The sequence below is a fragment of the Rhinopithecus roxellana genome, chromosome 6 (genome assembly GCF_007565055.1).
Source record: "Rhinopithecus roxellana isolate Shanxi Qingling chromosome 6, ASM756505v1, whole genome shotgun sequence".
Taxonomy (NCBI): Eukaryota; Metazoa; Chordata; class Mammalia; order Primates; family Cercopithecidae; genus Rhinopithecus; species Rhinopithecus roxellana.
In genome coordinates this window covers 85,817,502-85,839,989 of record NC_044554.1, presented here as the reverse complement: position 1 = coordinate 85,839,989, position 22,488 = coordinate 85,817,502, and the positions used below count along the sequence as shown (strand labels likewise).

Here is a 22,488-nt window from a genome sequence, read left to right as displayed (position 1 = left end):
AGTATTTTAGTGTGGCCTATCACACACCAGGTCTTAAATACCTCTGTATTGGTTGGTGAAGCATACAGAAGTTAAATCTTGTCACAGCAACTATACCAACACGAAAGTTTTAGAATGATGACTTTAAACTTTTTGCTACATAAATGATACAATCTTTTACAACTTTTTTTAAAGGCAAGAAAATGCTCATAATTTCTACCACTTAGGACTACTATTTTTTTCTGTATATTTATTTCTGTGCTTTTTACAAAAAGAGAACACTAAACGGATTACAAATATACTGTTTTAAAATATTCTTTAATTTAATACTACACATATCTTTTTATTTAACAAATATACACCACCATCATTATTTTACTGGCTACACACTACTCAACTGATTTATATAACCAATGCCCTATAGTTGCATACTCAAGTTATTTTCAATTTTTTAAAAAAAGATGTTTCTTAAGGCACAGTCAAGGCTCTTCCACCCAAGCACCACTGGCAAACGCCCTTCCAGTAGAATGTGGGCTAAGCCTCTGAGTTTGCTGCATGGAGACAGAGGTGATCGATGCTAAGTCCTCCAGACACACTCGTCCTTTCAGGGGGTGAGATGTGAGAACAGTTTCAAGCCAGAATCCTGACAAACTGTCCTCGGCTGGTCCCCAAATCAAGCTCTGCTCTGTGGGAACCTTCTTACTTTTGCAGTCATTTGCAAACAGTCCCCGCATCAGTCTCCTGGAGGGAGCTGGGGGTGGGCAGCAGATCACACCACAGTGAGCACCTTCCTGGAGTGAGTCTATGGTTAGCAGCCAAGTCTGCAAGAGGCAGAGAGCTCTGCATTTTCGTACGTGGGCCTGCTGGACATTTCCACTCAATGCCCTATCACCACTTCCTGCCCCAGCATGGAGACCTGTGTTTTGCAATCCACCTCACTTCCAAGTTCATACACAATTTCAACCACACTGTTTCTGACGGCAGGGGGCTTCATGGGCTTATGAGTGCAGTTGCTTGGGGGCTGGTGCTTAGGGGATCTCTTTGCTTGGTGTGATGTTCACCAAAATTTTTAATAACTTTTGAACAAGAGGCCTCGAGTTTTCAGTCTGCACTGAGCCCTGTGAATTCCGTGGCCTGACTCGTCTGACATCATAAAGGATGACTTGACGGGCTCCTGAAAGCTTCCCCAAACTCCAAACTTGCATCTCTTGAGATGAAAAGCAGTGACTTTCTCGTAAAAGTGGCTTTGCTTCCAGAGAAAGGCTAAAAGAATAATCAAACAATGAGAAACTGTTTGAGGGAAAGGAAACGTGGCTTCTTCCAAGACAGCTTACAAAGGGGAGCCTGAAGTGTCTAGAAGGGCACTTACGTCCTGTCACACTCTTTTGTTAGCACGTGCATCACTTTGGCTGTGTATTTTACAAAGCACTTACTGAGTCCCTCTTCTCCCACATGGAAGAAACACAGAGTGCCAAGTAAAACGGAATTTAAGCTTGATACAGCTTCAGCTTAAAAGGAGCTTACGTTCAGTAAAAGGAGTTAATCACAAAAGCAAACTAATGGCATGTTTTCACAAACTTTCACCTAAATGAAAAATCAAGATCAGTAGGTCTGTAAAGGGAGATGCCAGAAGGAATAATTATTTCACAGAAACGTACTGCAGTTTTCTACTTTGCCTGGGAAACCCAAACAATTTCAGGCAAGAGCTAAAAGAATCGATAGAAAATACAACAATATCAGCAAACTACCTTTCACCTGTGCAATTCTTATGAACATGAATGCTTTTACTGTTTTTTTGGAGCACGCAGTTCTGAATCATGCATAAGGGGAAATAGATGCAGAGATTAAGTGCAGGGCCAACGTGACAGAAGCTGTCCATGGCTGTGCCTCTAGGAGCAGGGAGTGGAGTCTGCAGTCACAAGCCATCAGGCACCCTCCGCTCCCACTCTGGACTGCTCACTGACTTGGAAGGTCTAAATCTCTGTCTGTCTTTCCTCTGCCTTCTGCATCTCTCCCTCCTCCCACACCTACCTCCCATCTCTTTTTCAGTCTCTCCCTCCCTCCCTCTGCCTCCCTTTGTCTGAGAGAGACTGTTTCTCTCTCAGTCTCTCTCCGCCCTTCTCCTTTCTCTCCCTCTTTCTGACCAGTGTCAAATAGGACTTACTTTCCTAGTTTCAGTTATAAACTATTAGCATATCCATAACTTTACAAAGGAGGAGCAGAAGCCAGACTAGGAACCGGGCAAGTCCACAGGACAGGGGCCTCTTCCAGGCTGTGTGGGCAGTGCTGACTTACAGCCTTCGCAGACCCTGCAAGGCGTCCCTGGGGGACCTTGGGCCTGTCCTGAAACAGCTTCCTGGACCCTGCCTTTCCTCCTTCCACACTGAGGCAGGACTGGGACCTGGCTGTTCCCTGGGGAGAAACATCCAACAGCCCTGGGCAGTTGCTGCTTCCAGGTGAGGAGCCTTGGCAAGCCTGGCTGGGAAGTGAACTCATTCTAACTGCAGCACCCCAGAGGAGAGTCTGACCAGAGCCCCGCCAAGCCTGCTGGGGCCCCTGTGGAGGCGGGTCTCAGGCCTCTGAGCTGCCTCCAACTCCCCTCTCTTTTCTGACAGTGAATACCTCTCTTCACAGTGCTTGCCCTGACACAAGGAGTCTCTCCCATAATTCTGACAAGCTGAGTCTAGACAAATGAAGTAAAAATTAAAATGCAGATAGATGCCTGTCAAGAATCACAACTTTACCACTTTTCTAGCAGCCCAAATTTATAGCTATTAAAAAGCCACTAAGTACACAGCATGCCAAATTAACTGTACAAAGTACTGAGGGTCACTCAAAATTAGCCTATCTGTTGGTAGCACACAGTACTTCTACAAGCTTTAAAAAAAATTGCAGTTGGCCGGGTGTGGTGGCTCACGCTAGTAATCCCAGCACTTTGGGAGGCCGAGGCAGGTGGATCACGAGGTCAAGAGATCAAGACCATCCTGGGCTAACACCGTGAAACTCCGTCTCTACTAAAAACACAAAAAACTTAGCTGGGCGTGGTGGTGGGCACCTGTAGTCCCTGCTACTCAGGAGGCTGAGACAGAAGAACGGTGTGAACCCGGGAGACAGAGCTTGCAGTGAGCTGAGACTGCACCACTGCACTCCAGTCTGGGTGACAGAGGGAGACAAAAAAAAAAAAAAAAAAAAAAAAAAAAAAAAAAAAAAAAAAAAAAAGAAAGAAAAGAAAAGAAAGAAAAAGAAAAAAATTATAGTTCCCTAAGACTTAAACAGCTGCCTTACAGTGTCTTTCTGTTGGTTCACTTTTAAGCAAATGCCTTCCCTCTCCACTGGTACTCTACGGGGGACTCTTTGTCCTGAGATATTTCATAACATGTATTGAATACTTTGAGTGTGCCAGGAAAAGGTTGCAAACAAAAGGATACTGGTACTCCCTGGCTTTATCTAAGCAACCTACTAAGTTTCTGGCATTGAAGAGGCAAATGGTTAAGCCTCACAAAGACCGTGGGTGATGTCTGTCTTGTCCACTTGTTTATTTGAGCACCCGGCATAGTGTCCAATGTAGAGCTAGAATTCAACACCTACTTGATAAATATGTACACGTGTCTTTAACTCTCCCAATTAAACCCAAGGCATCTGCATTATTATCTCCATTTTATAGAAGAGAGAACCAAGGCTAAGAGCAATAGCTTTCCCCAGGTCACATAGTTAATCCACAACAGAGCTGAGACTTGAACCCGTGCAGTCTGATGGTGATGCCTCTTTCTTTCTAGCACTCTTGCCCATCAGAATGTTGCAGCCTGGTGCAGGGGTCGCGCACTCCAAATGCATGACAGATAAGGATGGATGCTACTTATATACTGCCAGAAACTAAATATGATCTTTGTAATACTCTGCAATGAAGGCAAATTTCATCATAAAACTTCTACAGTAAACTTCTGGTTATTTGGCCAAATGTATGCTATTTACTTTTTCCTCCCTGACAAGTGAAGCCACACTAGAGTTACATTTGGGGTTATTTCCTTAAATACTCAATGATGCTTATATTGAAGGAAGTAGATACATGGTGGGGGTGGGGGGCCATGGACCAAGTCTGTAATTTATTTAAAATGCCTTGGGTCACAGACCTCTTTAATAAAACCCATTATTCCTGCTAAGAGACAAGTCCTTTCATCTTCAGACTGGTAGATTTTACTTTTGCAAATCTATCATTTCACTGTGAATTACACTGTATTTTAAAAAAGGAAATGCTTCAAGAGAAAGCTAAGGCAATATGCAAAGTCTTTGTATCTAGTCAAAGAGACCTTATAGGTTTTCGTAACAATTTGACAAAACAGGTTGAGAGAACATAAAAACTTCTCAGCACTCTTATTTCATTTCTGATTCTTTTCATTTTTCAAAAATTAGCTGCCAATCTACACATTTTCGTGATTATTCCACAGAGTATTGCTGGTGCAAATAACAATGAAAAACAAGATTTAAACAGGAAAGCAGGAATCCAATTTGGCTTTCACACCACCCTCCCCCGACATTTAACTGAGCCACAGAAAACTCCTGTGGTTTGTTCCACTGTGAAACTTTTTGAGGGCAAATCAGCTCAGATGTACAATTCTGTCCTAGCATTTTTTATTTTTATGGCCAGGAACTGATATGCAGAAAAGGAAGGGTCAAAGGGAACTAAGGAAACCTTTCAAAACACAGTTAAAAACTATGCTATTTGAATGTTTTCTTAGTAAAGAGGTATTTGATACAGAGGGAAAAGAAACAGAACATTTTAAATGCCACAGTGGAGCCACCTGTTTCTAAGTGAGGTATAAGAAATGATGGCAGATACTGTATCCCAAAAGTTGTTTTAAAAATAGAGAAAGTGGAGTTGGAGACAGTCCTTTGTGTTCACGTTTGTTGCTGCAAGAAGCCCAGAGCTGGAGTTCAAGCTGGCCATGACTGTCTGTCCTGACGTTACAGGCATAATGTATCATCTCTACCCTCTCATAGGGGTGCACGGTTCACACGGAGAGGAGAGGCTTCCTGTCTATACTACTGTACCATCCACTCTCAAACTACTACTGCTGTTTATTGAGCAACCATGGGATAAGCATACATAGTCAAAATTGACAGAGGCTTTTACAGGCCCTCTTCTGATTTGGGCCATCGACATCAGCCACTTCCTAGGTAGCTTCCTCAAATATAAATGGCATTTCACACTTCATCATTTAAGTTAAAAAAATGTAAATTTAGAATCATTTTCTTCTGCCCTCCTACCGATTTCAGAAGACCTTCATGCATGGCCAGGAGCTGTGCAACAATATGAAGTGCAATGAAAATAGAACCTACAGCTTTAAAAAACACAGAAACTGCCTCCAAAAGAAGGGTCTGCACAGATATGCCCCAGGTCACTTTTTTTTTTTTTTGGTAATTTATTATAATAAGATAAAGAGACACAGGAGCCCAGGAAGAATTGTGTTCCCACTATTTTCAAAGTTTTTTTCCTTCATTTTTTTTAAAAGATAGATAAACACAAAGTTATAACAGTAAGTTTTTCCCTCAGCAAGGCCAAATGGTGTCACAAAGAATGCTTTATCTTGCCTTCTTAGCAGTGAAATTATCTTAACATACAAGTAAATCATTTCAGGTGGACATTTTGAGACTCATACTTAACACTGTACATAATAGAGAAATCCACTTGCATACCCATAACATTTCAAACAACGCACCTGTAAAATTGAAGTTTCTGCAAAGCCATTTGACTTCTATTAAAATAAGTACTTGTGTGAGTTTATTTGGGAAGAGCTACATTTTATTTAGTCCCAAAGAAGTAAAATGATTTAGATCCTCACAGGAACATCCCATTGTTTATGAACCCATATGTGTATATTTATTAAAAATAACTTGAAATCATGATTGATTGATTTGCCTACTGAGGACACATTCCTAGGTACTATAAATTTTCTTCATCTTATTTAGATATAGTATCTACCATCAGCAGGTGGTAAGACAAGATCTACAAAATCTACCTATACATACAGAGAGAACATGCACTCTAGAGTAAACGCATTAGGGGATTCATTGCTGCACATGTATCTATTTACCTCTTATTCCTTGCAATATAAAAGGCTGCTTTGGCCTGACCTATATACAATAATGGGTATTTAGTCTTTGCTCCAGAGAGGATGAAAAGGTGCAGACATCCTGATTGCTGTCTTCAAACTTGGGTAGGCCAAAGCCACTGGTTTCCAGACTAACTGGAAATTTTCCCCAAGGGACTGAATTCCGACCTCCATTTTGTTTACGATACCCACAAAATTATCAGCTATCAATTGAGATGAAATTTTTTTCATAACAACTATAAGAAATTAATCTAGGTTGAACTATGCCCACAGTACATAGAATTTGATTAAAAAATCAGGTTCCTTAAATTGTAGTTTGGTCTCTTAGTAGCTTTACTTTGGAAATTCACCTTGCTCATCATCCCACCTTTGAGGGGGTCCACTGAAGTCAAAATGAGTTGTGTCTCAGAAGGGCAAAGGGAAGAATAAATACATCAATAACTTGGTAACAATAACTGCTACTGGCAACAATCAAATAATGACAGAAAAGAACATCATTTGAGAATCTAACTTGGTGTTTTAGCTGGATCCTGTTAGCAAGAAAGTTCTAGATTCCTATTTTGTTCTGCAATAGGGAGCTCAGCGCTGGCTGTCCTGTAACCCAAATCGGGAAGCATTCTTAACACCCTCATACCAAAACCATTCATCACATTGTAAGGTCCATGTGAAACGTGGGAATCAGGCCCCACCAGGATAGTTTAGATCCCATTTTGTAGTCCTTTACTTGTGGCCTATGATCTCTTCATGCAAACCCAGGGGGAGGGGGCTCATCAGTAAAACCTCAGAGACCTTACAACTTCCTCATTTGTGGGGCTACAAAAATGGGCATATCTTTATTTATAACCTGACAGAAAATGCTCCTGTCCATAAGAGAGCAAAATGTGGGAAAATTCATTTTAAACACTGCAGTTAGATTTTTCTGCAGCTCTTAAGTAAGCTGAAATTATTTATTCTTAATGTTTCACTTTACATGTTCCTTTTTAGCAAATTTCATTTCTTTAACAAAACATTGTCTAATCTTAAAGCGAAAATTCTTTAAGTTCAAGCAAATATATACAACCTCATACTAAAGCGGGAAAACATACTGCAAAAGTACTCACAACTTCCTACCAATTTTTAAAATAATTAATTGCCTTATGTTTAACAACCTGAGATAATTAGCAGTGTGCTTTTAATTTAGTGAAATAGAATATACAATTTATCAATATGTTTTTGCAGTGAATCTCTTTGAATATCGGCTTAATTTTGTGCCCTACGCAAAACTCAGCACAGAGGAGGAGGAAAAGGTCACTTTCTCAGGTTAAAAGTGGGGCTCGCACTAGGGGTTTGCTGGCTCTCTCTAGTTTCCATTAAAAGCACTGGAACACACTTCAGAGTGCCTCAGAAGTAAGCTTACAAAAGGTCAATTCCTCATTCTCATTTCTTCTAGACTCTAAATTAAACATTTTTCCCGTTAGGTCTAGGGAAGTATCTTATGTGGAATTTTATTTGTTCTAGGTTTGCCAGTGAAAATCTGGTATAACAACAAAAATTTATCAAAAACTGATAAATCAATATTCATAGTGGAACTCCTAGCTTCAGAACAGGACTCTAATCTAAACCACATTGTTCATTTTCAAATAGTTTCAAACTAACAGAAAAGGCTTTAAAGGTATAGATTTTAGTGTGTGATCTCAAAGGTGGAGCATAACAATCTACTTCAATACGTGTAAGCCCATTCAAAAACACTTTATGCAGTTCTTAGTGTTTCGACAGTCTGTGCAAAACCCCCACCAATTATAGAAAGAAAGAGGGGAGGGAAGGGAAGGGAAGGACAGGAAAGGAAAGGCAAGTGGAAGGAAGGGAAAGACAGAGAAGAGAAGGGAAGAAAAAAGGAAGAGAGGAAGACCAGACAGACAAGCCCACGTTGGGTCCCCTCTTCTTACTGCATTGGTCTCTCAACGAACCTAACCTCCTACCCATTAGAGTTAACTTTTGGTGTGAAATGGCGGGAAGACAGTCAGATTTACTTTAGCAGCGAGATGATTGCATAAGAAAAATGAATCACTGCACACTTGAGTGAGAAAATATGAAGAAAGCACTTTTCCACTAATTAGGACCCATTTTCAGCCATTCGTTAAGCCGTGGCCCCGTGCCACGAGCTATCAGGAGGTGGAGCATGGGGCCATCCGAAAGCAGAGCGTGCAGACGGAGCATAATGATGCTCTCCATCACCCAAGACAGGTGGCCTGTACAGGGATATGGGCAGCTGCTCGGGGTTCAGGCCACCCACTGTGGAAACACCAGCAGGGAAGAGGGAAGAACACACTGGCTATTCCAATCCATGCAAGTACACAAAGAAACCATGTGGCACTCACCAACCAACTGAGGCCTCGCCAAGGCCAAGTGAGAGCTGCCTTTTCCACACAAATCCAGACTTTGAGGACCCAGGGGTGCTCGGTTTCCCTCAGACTCAGACACCAGGGAGGGATCTTGGTGCCTGGCTACAGGGCCTCTGTGTCCTCTTCCTCCTCCAAAAGGTTCCACTGCTGCCTTCACACTCCACCAGGGTGCAGAGAAAGGTGGAACCACTTGCCAAATATGCAAAAAAGGAGGGAAGACCGTTTTCTCTTAGGAAAACACAGACAGGAAGGGAGCCTGTGCTTCCTGTCGTAACCAAAATGAGTTCAGAAATTATGTGGACGTCTGATTTGTCAGGCTTGTGGTGGAAAAGGGTGCTCTTTTAGTCAACAGGAATTGTGAGTTCCCCTAAGGCAGAAATGGCCATGGGAGAAAAGAATTAGGGCCAGGCCTGTGAACAGGCAGGACAAATGGCCCCCACACCTGTGACCTAGGGTTTGCACCATTTTTAACAGTTTATTAACAGGTGGTTGGCTGAAGACTCCTCTGGCATCTACCTATTTATCATAGTCAAACATGAGAGGGAAAAAACGTCAACTGAAACAATTTGGCAGTTGCCTGTAGATTAGGCCTCAGTTACTCTTCCTCCAGGCCCTTCTCAGGAGTAACCACCAAGGAGACACCAAAATGGGCAGGCCCGAACTTCGCCATTTAAAAACCTTCTGCAAACCTTCTTCTGTTTGCTGTTGTATCTCACTTGTAATATGCAGCACTTTGTAAGGTTTCATGTCTTAAAAATATTTGTTGGAATATCACCAAACATTTAAAAACTCAAACTAAAGCTACTAAAGTGATGACACTGAAACTTTAAGGACATAAACATATATTCCAGGAGATGTGGAAAGGTAACCTGAGGTATGAAGTCATTTATTAAACTGCAAAGAAATACAAGAAAGCCATGGTCCACGTGAAGATACCAGCATGAGTGTTCAGTCAGCACCACAGTAAAAATAGTTTTGTTACTGTCGATATCCTTTGGTTTTAGGTGCTCTACGTCCCTAACAAAACCTCATTCCTATCTTGTTCCTCATCTGAACTTTAAGTGTTTGTGTGTGTGTGTGTGTGTGTGTGTGTGTGAGAGAGAGAGAGAGGGAGAGACAGTGTGTATAACGTTGATCCTCTGAAACTCTATGTTTTTAAGACCTAGATCAAAAATGTACATGTGCCCTTTTTGAGCAAAATAAAACTCATCTATTTTTAAGATGTGAAATAGATTTATGTTTCTCTTCTTGTAAGCTTCAAAGGATGGGTCACTTGTTGCTTTTACATCTTGTATTTTCTCCCATAAAATGGAATGATTATTCAGCACAAATATGAAATGGAATAGAGCAGAAGTCTCTGTAATTATGAACGCAAAGACACCAGACAGAGAACAATGTTCACAGCCAGGACAGGAGCTGCAGCAACTCTGCTGCTAGAAGCAGGCGTCACAGTACCCCAGAGTGCTTGTCAGTCTTAGAAACAGAGGCATCGGAAGACAAGCGTTTTCAGAGAACACAAAAAGGTCATGGTTTACCTTCTGTAAGCTGGAGTGGAGCCACTTACATCAATCTCCCTTAGAATATGACAAGAACCAACACTTATTTCATAGTGAAATTATTTCACAATTCCAATAGAGGAGGAAAAAAATGCCACAAAAGAGTGCTATCCTTGATGAATTCTTAGTTAACTGCAGTTACATTACATTAATACATACAATTATGCAACACTCAAAAAACGTTATTTATGCCTAAAATTCACCATTATATAACATAGGGAAATCCATCTTGTTTTAGTAAAAGTTCAAAAATAAAGGGGGCCTTTAATACTCATTTCAGGTCTGCTTGATGTTAAAACTCTTCCACACTGCCCCATGCTTCTTACTCCACTCTGCGTGCATGCTCTGTGTGTGTGCATATGTACATGGTATTTCTTTATTTCATGTATCTGTTAATATAGGCATAATCTTGAAGTGCATGTATACATATATTAATAGAGAGTTCTTTCCTATTTCAAAATTTTTGACATTTATATTGAAAATATGCTACATTAACCACGCATGAAACACATACATCCAAATCAAGAACAAAAAATGTATCCAAACCAAAGAACCACTGTTCTCAAACTCCAAGTCTCTAGTCAAACAAGGAAGACAGTGGTCTGCAGTACAACAGGGCTTTAGACCTCTTAGCCAATCAATATATTCACTACAATATTAGTTTTTTGACAAAGGATATGGCTACAAACGGCCACAGCTGATCTTCTCTTTAGGAGCCCGTGTAAAACTTTTCAAAAGGGTCAAACCTAACACATCCACACTTTTATCCGCAGCCCTTGTGGTCTCCTGGAGACCCTGAGGGTGGGTGATTTTTGCTATGATGTTTCTGCAATAGGGGAGTGTGTAGTTTTCCAAGAGGTAGCACTCTAATTAGAACACCGATGAATTAAACAAGTACTGGAGAGTTTCTAAACTCCTTCCTTCAACTCTCACCATGAAACAAAAGGGGAAGAAAACATGACCATTGAGTTCAATAAAATGTTCTGGTCATCAGCTCTGATTGACTGTAAGACTCAGAAGCACATTTTTTTTTTTCATGTAAAAAAGGTATGAGATATGTTCATGGCGAAATTTGAAATCAGATACATTCTATCAAGCAAGAATAATGTAGTATTTTTAATGTGACATCATTATTTGTATGTGTACAAATTATTTCTTTAACGTGTTTTGCGTTTTACAAGATGCCAGCGTAAGAAGGTGAATCTTCTTGTCATGAATATTTGCCTCGTGTACATTTTAAGCCGCAGCCCAATTTGATCTGATTTGTCACAGAAATAATTGACACATTCTAACATAAATAATACAAAATTGTTACTTTTTAGAATTCCATATAAAAGATGAGTACAATAAACCTCATTGAACAAACATCTTCAAACAAATAAATAAACTCAAGAGGACCCAGGACATTTTTATGTGGGTTTCTCTCCCCACTCAGCTCATAACCAAACTGAACCTGGCCTTACAATCATTTGAATTTCTATGAAAGTTTAAACATCATACGCAGTATTTTCAACTTCCATAAATTTTCCTCTTTTAACAGAAGTTGATGGGACTAGTAAGGAGACATTTCCTCAACACCATTTTGTCTCGAAGTTCAAAATAAGGTATCTCAAAGCTGAAATATACTGCCTGCGGTGCAGTGGGAAATTGTGAGTGGGTAACCTAAGCAGAGCGCGCCGCATTGAAATTCAGTCTGGGTGGGCTGCAGTCCCTAGAGAGAGGGAAGCTGCGTTTGAAAGCTGTGCCTTGTCAGACCCTATGGAATCGCTACGGGTTTCGGTCATTAGATGCCATACTCTGTGCCTCCAAATTAGAAGGAAAAACAAGCCTTCATGAGGTTCCTTAGGCATCAGCAGCGATGCTTGACAAATATTTAAAATACATTTCAAACATAACCGCAAGTAACCTGATGCCTTAATATTACTAAGGGTTTTCCTGAGAAGGTTTGGTGACTTGAGCGCCAAACCTGCGGTCAGCAAAAGGACTAACTTTTCGAAGCCGGGATAATTCCTCTCTTGCAGAAATCAAGTTCTGACTCGATCTCATCATATTTATAGTATAAAAAGAAAGCTCTCGGCTCAAATACAAGGAAAACTCTTTACACACGACTTTATAAAGGCTGACTTCTGTGGGTATATGTAGGTCTGTATAAATTTAAATATGGCTGGGAGCTAGAACTCCTCTCCTGGTGACAGTGGGGCTGCTCAGAAGTGTCCCATGCCGGCCTGGTCCTGCACCTGCTGGCACAGTGCAGAGCGGCAGACGCTTGACAGAAGTCAACGCTCTCACTGTCCTTAGAAAGGAGAGGCGGACCGGAGCGACACCAGGGATTACCAATCTTACCGCCTTTCTTGACTTTTTTTTTTTTTTAATTCACCAGTTACCCCAAGTTTTCCTATTGAAATTCAATTTGAAAACACTCACGTGGATTTGTGCGTCGCGCTTTGGGGCCAAGACTGATCTTCGGGTGCGAAGAGCAACCTCGGAGCCGGGGCTCCCTCTGCCCTACCGGGCTTGCCCGCCTCGCCGCGGCCGAGCGTCCCGCCCAGGCTGGGCTGCGCTGCGCGGGGACCCAGGGGGGTCGCCGCAGTCACCGCCCCGGGCGCGGGCCGCGCAGGCACTTGTTAGAGTGTCCTGCTAACTTGGCCGCGGAGCTCTTCCCAGCTTTCTTTCACAATGACTTCCTGAAGTTGCTCACTCGCATTGTTCCCCATTTCTCCGCCACACTCCCCGCCCCCAGCCGGCTCAGACCCGGCTTTCGCGCTCCCGGTCGATCGGCTGCCCCGCGCGCACAGCGCCGCCCGCGGGCCGCGTACCTGGCCCCCTCCGCGTCGGCCGCCCCCGCCGCGCCCTCGCGTTACCACCTGCTGCCGCCAAGAGCGGCGGGTGGCCGGAGCGCGCGCCCTGCGGCCCCGTAAACTTTGGGGTGACCCACGCTGGAGGTCCCCTCTCCACTTGCCCCGCAGCCGGCTCGGCTCTGCGCGCAAGTCTCGGCCGCCTCCCCGCTCACTGCTCCGGTACACGGAGCGGGGCACGCAGAGGGGCGCAGAGCGGGACACGGAGAGGGCGCGTCGTCCCGTCCCCTCGGCGTTGCCGAGTACCCCGGCTCGCGCGGCGCCCGTCTCAGCCGCAACTCCGGGCCAGCGAAGCCGCGCACGAAAACTTTGCAACAGCGCCGGGCTCCGGTTCAGCCCCCAAAAGGCCGCCGGGCGCGGGCCGTACCTGCTGGCGCCGCCGCCGGCTGCAGCCCGCTCGCCCGCGCCGGGCCCGCTCGGCGCGCCGCCGCCACCCCCGCGCGCACCGCGCCCGGGCCCTCCCCTTGCCGCCGCGCTTCCTCATTCCAGCGCAGCATCGCGCCGCGGCCCCGCACGGGATGCGGCCGCCGGCGCTGTGCCCGCGGGCCGGGCAGCCCAGCTCGGCCACCGGGCTGCGGGACCCGCGCGTAACCCGTGGGGGGGAGGGCGGCGCGGACGACACGTGCGGGTCCCCAGGAAAGGGAGGGGGACGCGCGCCGCTGGGCCCGCCACCCTGCACCCGGGGCCGCTAGTCGGTCGGGGCACCAGCACGCTCGCCCCGCTGGCGAGACTCGAGGGACTCGGGACACCGTAAAGCACTTTCCCCAGTGTCTGGGAGCGCCGGCTGTGCGCTCAGCTTCACGTCCCTGGAACTGGGGCCCCTTGGCTCCCGGGTTCGGGCTCCGGCCCCAGGATGCAAGTGCCCACCCGAGGGGGTGGGAAAAGTTGATCCTCCGCAAGGGAGGGGAAGGTGCAATTCATTTTCCCAGACAACCAATGGAATACCTCTCGTCTCTCTTCCCTCCCACCTGCTCACGGCAGAAGTTAGGATGGCGCCTTCCATGTTGGCCTGGGTGCACACGCAAGTGCGTGCGGAAGGGTGGCTGCAGGCGGAGGTGACAGCGAAGCAATCCCGCAGCCCGCTCGACGGCTCTTTGCGTCTCAGACCTCTCCCTGGCGTGTAAGACACCGTGTGTCTCCGTAAAACGGGAATGCCACCTCTGACAGCGCACCCCTTCGCCCTGCGGGGAGCCCCTCACTCTGATTAGCCGGGCTCCACCCGAGCAGGAGCCAGCAGTGTGTTCAGCTTGAGCAGGAGAGAAAAAGTCATGAATTCCACACGTGCAGCCTGGGCTCCCGCCAGGCGCTAGGGGAGGGGACCCAGAGGAGTGAGATGCGCCTCCTGCCCTTCCAGACTTGTAGGAGCCACCAGGAAGGCACAGAATAAAAATCTCGGGCACCCCTGTGAGGAGGAGCGCCCTGTGAAGAGGGCCGAGGGTGTGCCCCTGCTTGGGCGCGGTGGTTCAGGAAGGCGTGAAGACCAGCAGGGAGAGCGATGAAAGACCAAGGGAGCCTCCTCAGGGTAGGACATGCAGGCGAAGAGGGCACAGGCCTTCCAGGTGGAGGGCACAGCCGGGCAAGGGAATAAGCAGAAAATGTCCCTTCAGGGCAGTCCAGCGTGGCTGGTGACCATCGCCACCGGGAAAGGTCGTGGCCTGGCCCAGGAGGCCTCCAGGTCGGGGACCGGGGCACACCAGAGACAGGATCTGCCTCTGGTGCCCCGGGAGGAGGCCCTTCTACCTGTGAATCACAGTGTCTGTCCACATTCTTCCTGGGCGCATATGCAGCTCTTACTACAGTACTCAGTGTGTCCTGAAGGGCATTCCGCTGGGCAAGCCTGAGCCAGTTAACTCACTGCTACAGCCCGGAGAAGGGGAAGGTAGTGAAAGGTGCATTGATTTACCTTCTAGTCCTCTCCTCCACTACGTGACCTTGGGCAGGTTATCCAAACTCCTGAGCGTCATCTTCCTTGTCTGTAAAAAGAATACATGCCACCAATCCTAAAGAGTCCTTACCTGGATTAAATGAGGCAATAAACATAAGGTACAAGGCCCAGAGGGAGGCCAGCAATGTAAAGGGGACACTGACACCTCTTTTCTTGGATGCAGAAGTACTTTTAGCCCCTGGTATGTCTCTCTAAACCTGTGCCTTGGTCCTCAGGAGTGGACCAGTGGACCAAAACATAGGCATCTCACCAAGATGTAGCCCACTGAGGCTGGAGCATGTGGGGTTAAGAGCCCAGATAGTTTGGGCTTATGAATCTGACTGAGGTCCTTAATCTCTGGAAGCCTGAGTTTCCCCATCTGTAAATTGGTGATAATATGACCTTCCTGATGTGGTTGTTTGTGGGTTAAGTAGATCACATATGGAAGACCTTGCCACATGCCTAAAAGAGAGGAGTACTCTCCAAGTAGGAACTGTTATTCCCTGCTAACCCAACCAATGTCCCAATGAGATGAGGAGTGCTCTGTGAAGAGTCAGGCTCCTTGGCTGGGTGCAGTGACTCACACCTGCGTTTGGAGCCCAAGGTGGGAAGATGACTTCAAGCCAAGAATTCCAGACCAGCCTGGGCAACAAAGCAAGACCCTGTTTGTATAAAAAAATTTTAAACTTTAAAAATCAAACCCCATTTGTATTAAAAATTTAAAAATAAGGTGTCATGGTATGCACCTGCAGTCCCAACAACCTACTTAGGAGGCTGAGGCAGGAGGATCCCTTGAGCCCAGAAGTTTGAGGCTGAAGTGAGCCATGATTGGCACCAGTGCAAACAATCCAGCTTGGGCGACAGAGCAAGACCCTATCACAAAACAAAAACAAAACAAAGCAGCAGTCAGGCTGAAGTTACCATGCCTTACCCTTGCCCCCAAGTGGGTGGAGTTAAAGGAAGTCAAGTTTACATTATTGTAACCTGGGGTCTGTGGATAGACTCAAAGGGACCAGAGAGGTAATATTAATCAAATGTTCAAACCCTTAGGGACAACAGTAAAGTGCACAATGGATGGGAAAACATATAGGGAGAAATGGAAACATGTAAAACTGTTTTTTTTTTCATTTTATGTCTAAAGCCATTTTATTTTATTTATATATTAATTCATATATTGCCCTCTTCACAATGTTAAAGTGTTAAATAAAACACTGTTTAATTTATTCAGACAATAATTGCTAAATCACCAATTTTTCTTCTTTTGAGGCTGTATTATTGAAAGAATGGAGACCACCTATAGGATTAATCAGAGGCTACTTATTCAGAGCTCACTATAGAAAGACAGGCAACTAGACACTTTTATCCAGGTAGAGCCTGGATGGGATTTTCAAAAGAGAGTGAGTTTTTTTACTTTCAAAGGAAGGTAAAAGGATGATTGAGGTGATGTGATATGGTTAATACTTTTGTTTCTTACTACCTGTGTTTGGCAAGTTGTTTAAAGTCTGAGCTTCAGTTTCTCATCTGCAGAGCGTATCTACTTCACAATGGTCTTGATAGAATTATGTAAAATTAAATGAAATAATGTATGGAAGTTGTTATCATAATTGTATTTTTCTTCAATAAAAAAATCTGTTAACAGCAATGAAAAGTGCATGTTTCCCCTGATGGTTGGAAAACAGCAAGAATATTTTTAAATAACAGCAAAAGTTTTTTTTTTTTTTGCTAAAAATAAAATTTTATTTTATTTATATATTATTTGTATCTTTGTATAATGTTAACCTAAGAGAACTCACTTAATTTCATCTGAAAATGAACAGGAGCAGGAGAAGAAAGACCCAGGACTTGGATGAAACTTGCAACAAAGACACTGCTTCTTTGGTTTCTTTTTCCCAATTTTCATGACTTCCAGCTTCTGCCTCTGCTGTTTTTGAAAACTAATGATCGAGAGGTCCTCGATCCTTTTTCTTGGGCTCCCTCGTTGGTTTGGCTGTTTCTAAGCATAGTCCACTGGCTCCTGCCTGCTACTGTAGGTGAAGGAGCAGGATACAGAGGAGAGGCAGGGGGCTGGTGCAGAACTAGGACTGTCCTGCTGGCAGTGCCTGGGTAGGAAGCACCTGGTGAACCGGGCAAGACACTCCTCTGGGTGCTCGGTTTCCTGAAACATCTGTAAAGCCCTGTCTTGGCACCTCAGTGGCTTCTGGTTCTGCAGGAACCACAGAAATCCTTTAGCACTACTGACCATTCACATCTCTGCCTATAGGTTTCGAATCAAGGATGGGCTGGAGCTGACACATGAATTCTCCCCACTTCTTGATAATACTTTCACTTTATTCCCTTTGAAATTTGTAAGAGAAATACACCTAGGTTCTCAAAAGCAACAAATTTCTATCAATATCATTTGGTTAGAAAAGACTAAAAAACACACTGTGTCAGATATAGTGATTTGGAGGAGATAGATAGGTTTATACAAAAAAAAAACTTTTGGATGAAAAGTTTCTGAAGATGTTTTTGATTAGTAATAAAAAATAATACATTAATCTGACCTGAACAGATCAGAACAAAGAAAAACAGAGCTGTGTGTCACTCCCAGTTGATTCTTTGAATAGGAACAGGATTGGAGCAGGATTTCTGGAAGCATAAACACTCTGGTGGCATGTATTCATTTATTCATTCAGAAAGCCTATATTTATTGAGAGTGTACCATTATTACAGGTGGCTCTTGAGATGCAGGTAGTCACAAGAAAGCAGAAGGGAAGATTTGTCCCTTAAGGAGCTCACAATCTAGCAAAGTCGGTGGACAATTAATAGTTTCATTCTGATGCAAAATGTGTCATGATAAATTCTGACATGAGCCTTATGGAACACAAAGGATAGCACTAAACAGTGGCTGGAGCTGGGGAAGGCTTCATGGACACAAGGAGGGAGGTGATGAGGAGAGATCATAAAGGTCTGAGCAAATGCTTTTCTGCTCCACATTTGGCTGGCAAGGGAGCTTAGAAAAATCCCTCTCAAAACAGAGAATTAATTCAAGATTAATAGTAATATTGTAATCATCACCCCACCCTGAGTCCAGCTCTGTGACAGTCATTCAGGCATTATCTCCCATCTAACCATGCAACAAAACCAGCACTGTGGTCCCCATTTCACATGAGTACACTGAAGCTCAGGGCAGGTGACTCGCTGGGGGTTGATGGAAAGCCCAGAACCTGGCTATGAAATGACAGACTCTGGAGCCAAACTATTGCAGTTAGCTCTGCAAGTTACTAGGCTTCTCCATGCCTCAGTTTCCTCTTCTGTAAAATGGAAACATTGCCATAGCACAAACATCCTCAGAAATGTTTGAGGTCTAAACGAGTTAGTGCACATTAAGGACACTTCGATGGCTCCCTGTCAGATATCAAGCACTGGGTAAGTGTTTGGCTCTTTGAAGCATTCAGTTTTTATGTGGCCAGGCTGGGATACAAATCTTGGCCAGTTATAATATTTCAGCCATGTCTCTGCCCTCTCTTTTCAAATTACCTTGCGAATCATACTGGCTCCTCCTCTGGCTCCACCGTTATCTTCTTTCTTCCTGCTTATGCCACATTTCCCAGCACAGAAATGAGATCTCTCCAAGGACTGATTCCTGTAAGACAGGGATTCCCAACCTCAGGGTCACTGACGACTACAGGACCGCACAGCAGGAGGTGAGCGATGGGTGAGCAAGCAAAGCGTCATCTGTATTTACAGCCACTCCCCATCACTCACATTACCTCCTGAGCTCCACTTCCCATCAGATCAATGGTAGCATTAGATTCTCTCAGGATTGCAAATCCTATTGTGAACTGTACATGTGAGGGATCTAGGTTGCATGATCCTTATGAGAATCTAATGCCTGATGATCTGTCACTATCTCCCATCACCACCAGATGAGACCATCTAGTTGCAGGAAAACAAGCTCAGGGCTCCCACTGATTCTACATTATGGTGAGTTGTTATTTCATTATATGTTACAATGTAATAGTAATAATAGAACTCAATTGCACCATAAATGTAATGCTCTTGAATCATCCCCAAACCATCCCCTCCTGACCTCTGTGGGATAATTGTCTTCAATGAAACCAGTTCCTCGTGTAGAAAGGTTGGGGACTGCTGCTTTAAGACGCCTTTCTCCAATTGGTGGGAAGTGTTTTCCTCCAGTTCTCTTCAAATTTTTTATTTCCCCTAAGGCCGAATTGTCGGTTTTAGAAGCACAGTCTTGGTAGAGAGGTCAGATGGAATGGACCTGTCCTGGAAAGATTAAGATATGTGAACAGCCTTTCCAGCCTATCAAGTAGGACTGAACTTTAGTCTAGCTATTTTTGAATTATTACAGCAACTATCTTTTCTTTTCTTTATTTTTCTTTATTAATTTTTTTTGAGACAGCGTCTCACTCCATCACCCAGGCTGGAGTGCAGTGGCATGATCTTGGCTCATTGCAACCTCCACCTCCTGGGCTCAAGGGATCCTTCCACCTCAGCCTCCCAAGTGGCTGAGACCGCAGGTGCATGGCGAGGGCACTGCGTGAACTCAGCTGAGTTATATCACCTCTCTCAGGATCACATTCTCATTTCTGCAACAGGGAAAATGAATCCTGTTTTGTGAAGTTGTGGTTTGTAGTAAACAAAAGCATGAACATAAATCTTCAATTGTAATATCTAGTGATCAATGTGAGTTAGCTCTTCTCCCCTTCCTCTGCTTATGGGTGGCTATAAATATTCTTAGAAAGTGTTATTTAACAAGTCAAAAGTAAGCAGAGTTTCTGATTCCCAGAAATGTGTCTCCAGATTCTCAGTTGAGACTAACCCTGACTAAGTTGAAAGTGGATTTTTTTTTTTTTTTTTTTTTTTTTTTTTTTTTTTTTTTTTTTTTAATCTAAGAAGAGCTGGAAAGAATGATCTCAATGGATGGAGCAAAGTCCACCTGGTCCCAAAGGTAGTAAGTCAGCATTTATCTAGCACTTTAAAATTTACAAAAAAATGCACAAACATTTTATTGAACCCCAATATCAGTGAGGTAGATCTTCAGGACACCCTACTCACCACATTTTTCTCTTGTGCCATTCATTGGCTATTTTCTCCCCTGTCTCTTTCCTAAAATGCTGCAGCTCTCCAGACATGCCTCCCTCCACAGTCAGTTCCTTGAAGGCCTCCCCAGAATCAGTTTGCAATGTCATCTCTGTACCCTTACTCCAAAAATTTATATCTGCTCTTCAGACCTCCTTTTGAACTCTCCCACCTCCTTAACACCTTTACGTGGAGGCTTAATAGGCAACTCATATTTACTGTCTCCTAGCTCAATCCCTGATCTTCGTCTCTTACTTGCTTCACTGAGACCCCTTCATCTCATTGAATACCAACTGGCAATTGCTGAGGCCAAAACCTTGGAATCATTCTTGATGCCTCTCTCTTTCACTTACCATCCAGTCCATCGGGGGATCCCGCTAGCACTGCATGTATCAGGTATCCATGGTCCAACCTTCTCTCCCTCCATTGCAGACAAGCTGGTCACCTCTCATCTGCAAATAGCAGCGGCCTCCTCAGGGGTCTCTCTGCCTCCATCCCTGCCCCTCACAGAAACCAGAGAGAGCTTGATGAAGAGCAGAGTCAGATCAGGGTGCTTCTGTGCTGAATGCAGGCCAGACCACTCCCCCAGTCCAAGCCCAGGTCCTAGGAAGATGTATGATTTCCCATCCTTCTCACCCCTCTCTCCTGACGACATGGGCCTGGCTACTCTCCCACTTACTTGCCTGTCTCTGGCCACTTGGCCCTACCTTGTAGTCCTCAAGTGCTCCAGACCAGCTTACTGCCTTGCACTTACTGCTCTCTCCTAGAAGGTTCTCCCCTGGATTTCTGCCTGCCCACCCCTCTTACTGGCTTCAGGTGTTTGGTCCATTATCATTGTGGTTGAGTTATCGTTGTCTGTTCTCCATGAAAGGGAACAAACTTGACCCACCCGAGCGTTAGCTTTTCTCCTGCCTTCTCTCTGGTTTTCGTTGGTAACATTTATTGTTTGTTCTCATTGAAAGTAGAGATTTGGTTTTTTCTATTTTGTTTCCTCACAGTTCCTGGAACAGTGAGCAGATATTCAACAGATAGTTCCATTTCATGGTGCCACTTTTGAAGGGTTTATCTTACTTATAGGAAAAATACTTTTGTTTAAATAACATGGCAAGGAGTTGGCATATTTGTTTTCCAATATGTAGAGGGACTGTGTTTTCCTCTCTTGACAGCTGAAAGCCCCTCCTTCCCTTCCTATGCTTCTGTCCTGTCTGGGGCTCTGTGATCATGCACTAGAAGTGTTGCTTCTTCACCTTTTTAATGCTCTTTTAGCAGTAAAGACTTCAGCACAGAATATTCCAAATTTCCTTCCTTCAACTAAGAGTTGACAATTTAGTTAACACTTTCCTTGTATATACATTATTCTGCTCATTTTCAAGCCATTTTTCAAAAAGGAAGCGAAGAATAATTTCAAAATATAACAGTGCAATGTCATAATGAATTTTCCCTAATACTTTTCTGGCTGTATCAGGCAATTATCCTAAGTGAGCTGATACCTCTTTACTTCTATAGGATAAGAATACAGATTATAATTTAGTAATGCCAGGAGCAGGACTTTCTCTAAATTGGTGATTTAGAAATAATTTAAAGATATAATATATTCTGTAGCTACACACAGCCCAGTGCAATGTATTCTTTTAATATTTACTCATAATATCTTATTACTTGCAGATATGTTTTTCTAATGAAGAAAAAGAACTCATTTTCTGTGATATGCAGTCTGAAACTGCCAACTTTATTTCCACTTCAGAGCTCAAATTCACAATTTTCTATAGCTTAAAAAGTGTTCTGCAATTAAACTGAAAGATTGACTTCTCATTATAATATCCCTTTATTTTCTATGATTATAGCTCATAAACATTTTCAGCCAAGCAGGATGTTTCCAACAAGTTGTATTGAATGACCCTGCATGTTGGGAGAAGGAATAATGTTGTCTTGATTTATAAATGATAACAAAGGCTAATTTTGAAAAGAGAATATGCAGGATGAAGATACAATTCTTTGTACAAATAGAAATATGGGACATATATATGTGTTTAAGACTGTAGACTATAGTTGGGTACACATTCCATGGCCAATCAAAAGATGATTAAGCTGAGGGACTAAACTGAGGGTAGAACCATAGGGTTTGGCTCCAGGTGGCTAAAGTGCAGAGCAGGAGATGCATTTGTTTATTGATCCTTTGAAGGTCAGAACCAGTACGCTACTTTAATTATCTTATTCTTAGGTTGTTTATTATTTGTGAATCAAAAATAAGTATTCCTTCAGCCTTTGAAGAGCCCTTTGCTCACTTCAGAGGGTAGCTTTTGGCCCTTTGGATTCAAAGGCCATTAAGCCCGTAAGACACAGAGTGTTGCACCAAATAAATGATTGATGTCCTTTGAGCCGGACTATCTGATGTAGCAGAGTTCTCAGAGCAAATCCAAATGCAGCGGTCGATAATCATACACTTAGCTGTTGCCCCTCCACTACAACATTGTGCTTCAATAAGCATCACCAAAATGCTCTGGGCCCATCTCTCCCAGTACATATTTCTTTTGCATTCCTGGAGCTCCTGTTGATTTCAGTGAAAGCTCCCAGCACCTCAGGTAGCAGTGTGGCAAT

General features: G+C 43.9%; 1 protein-coding gene across 25 annotated transcripts in view; it reads right to left on the bottom strand.

Annotated features, from left to right (window-relative positions):
- Positions 1–14,807, bottom strand: part of IKZF1 (IKAROS family zinc finger 1) — a 101,472-nt gene extending 86,665 nt beyond the window's left edge. For 3 of the 25 annotated variants that reach the window (XM_030932812.1, XM_030932824.1, XM_030932827.1), the window contains exon 1: positions 13,249–13,297. Coding sequence is in view for 11 of the 25 variants with exons in the window: in XM_030932819.1 (XP_030788679.1) it covers positions 13,827–13,884 (58 nt within the window). In the remaining 14 variants the exon portion in view is untranslated. The other 22 variants (XM_030932819.1, XM_030932826.1, XM_030932807.1 and 19 more) reach the window with 18 other exon arrangements.
- Between the last annotated feature and the right edge of the window lie 7,681 nt (positions 14,808–22,488).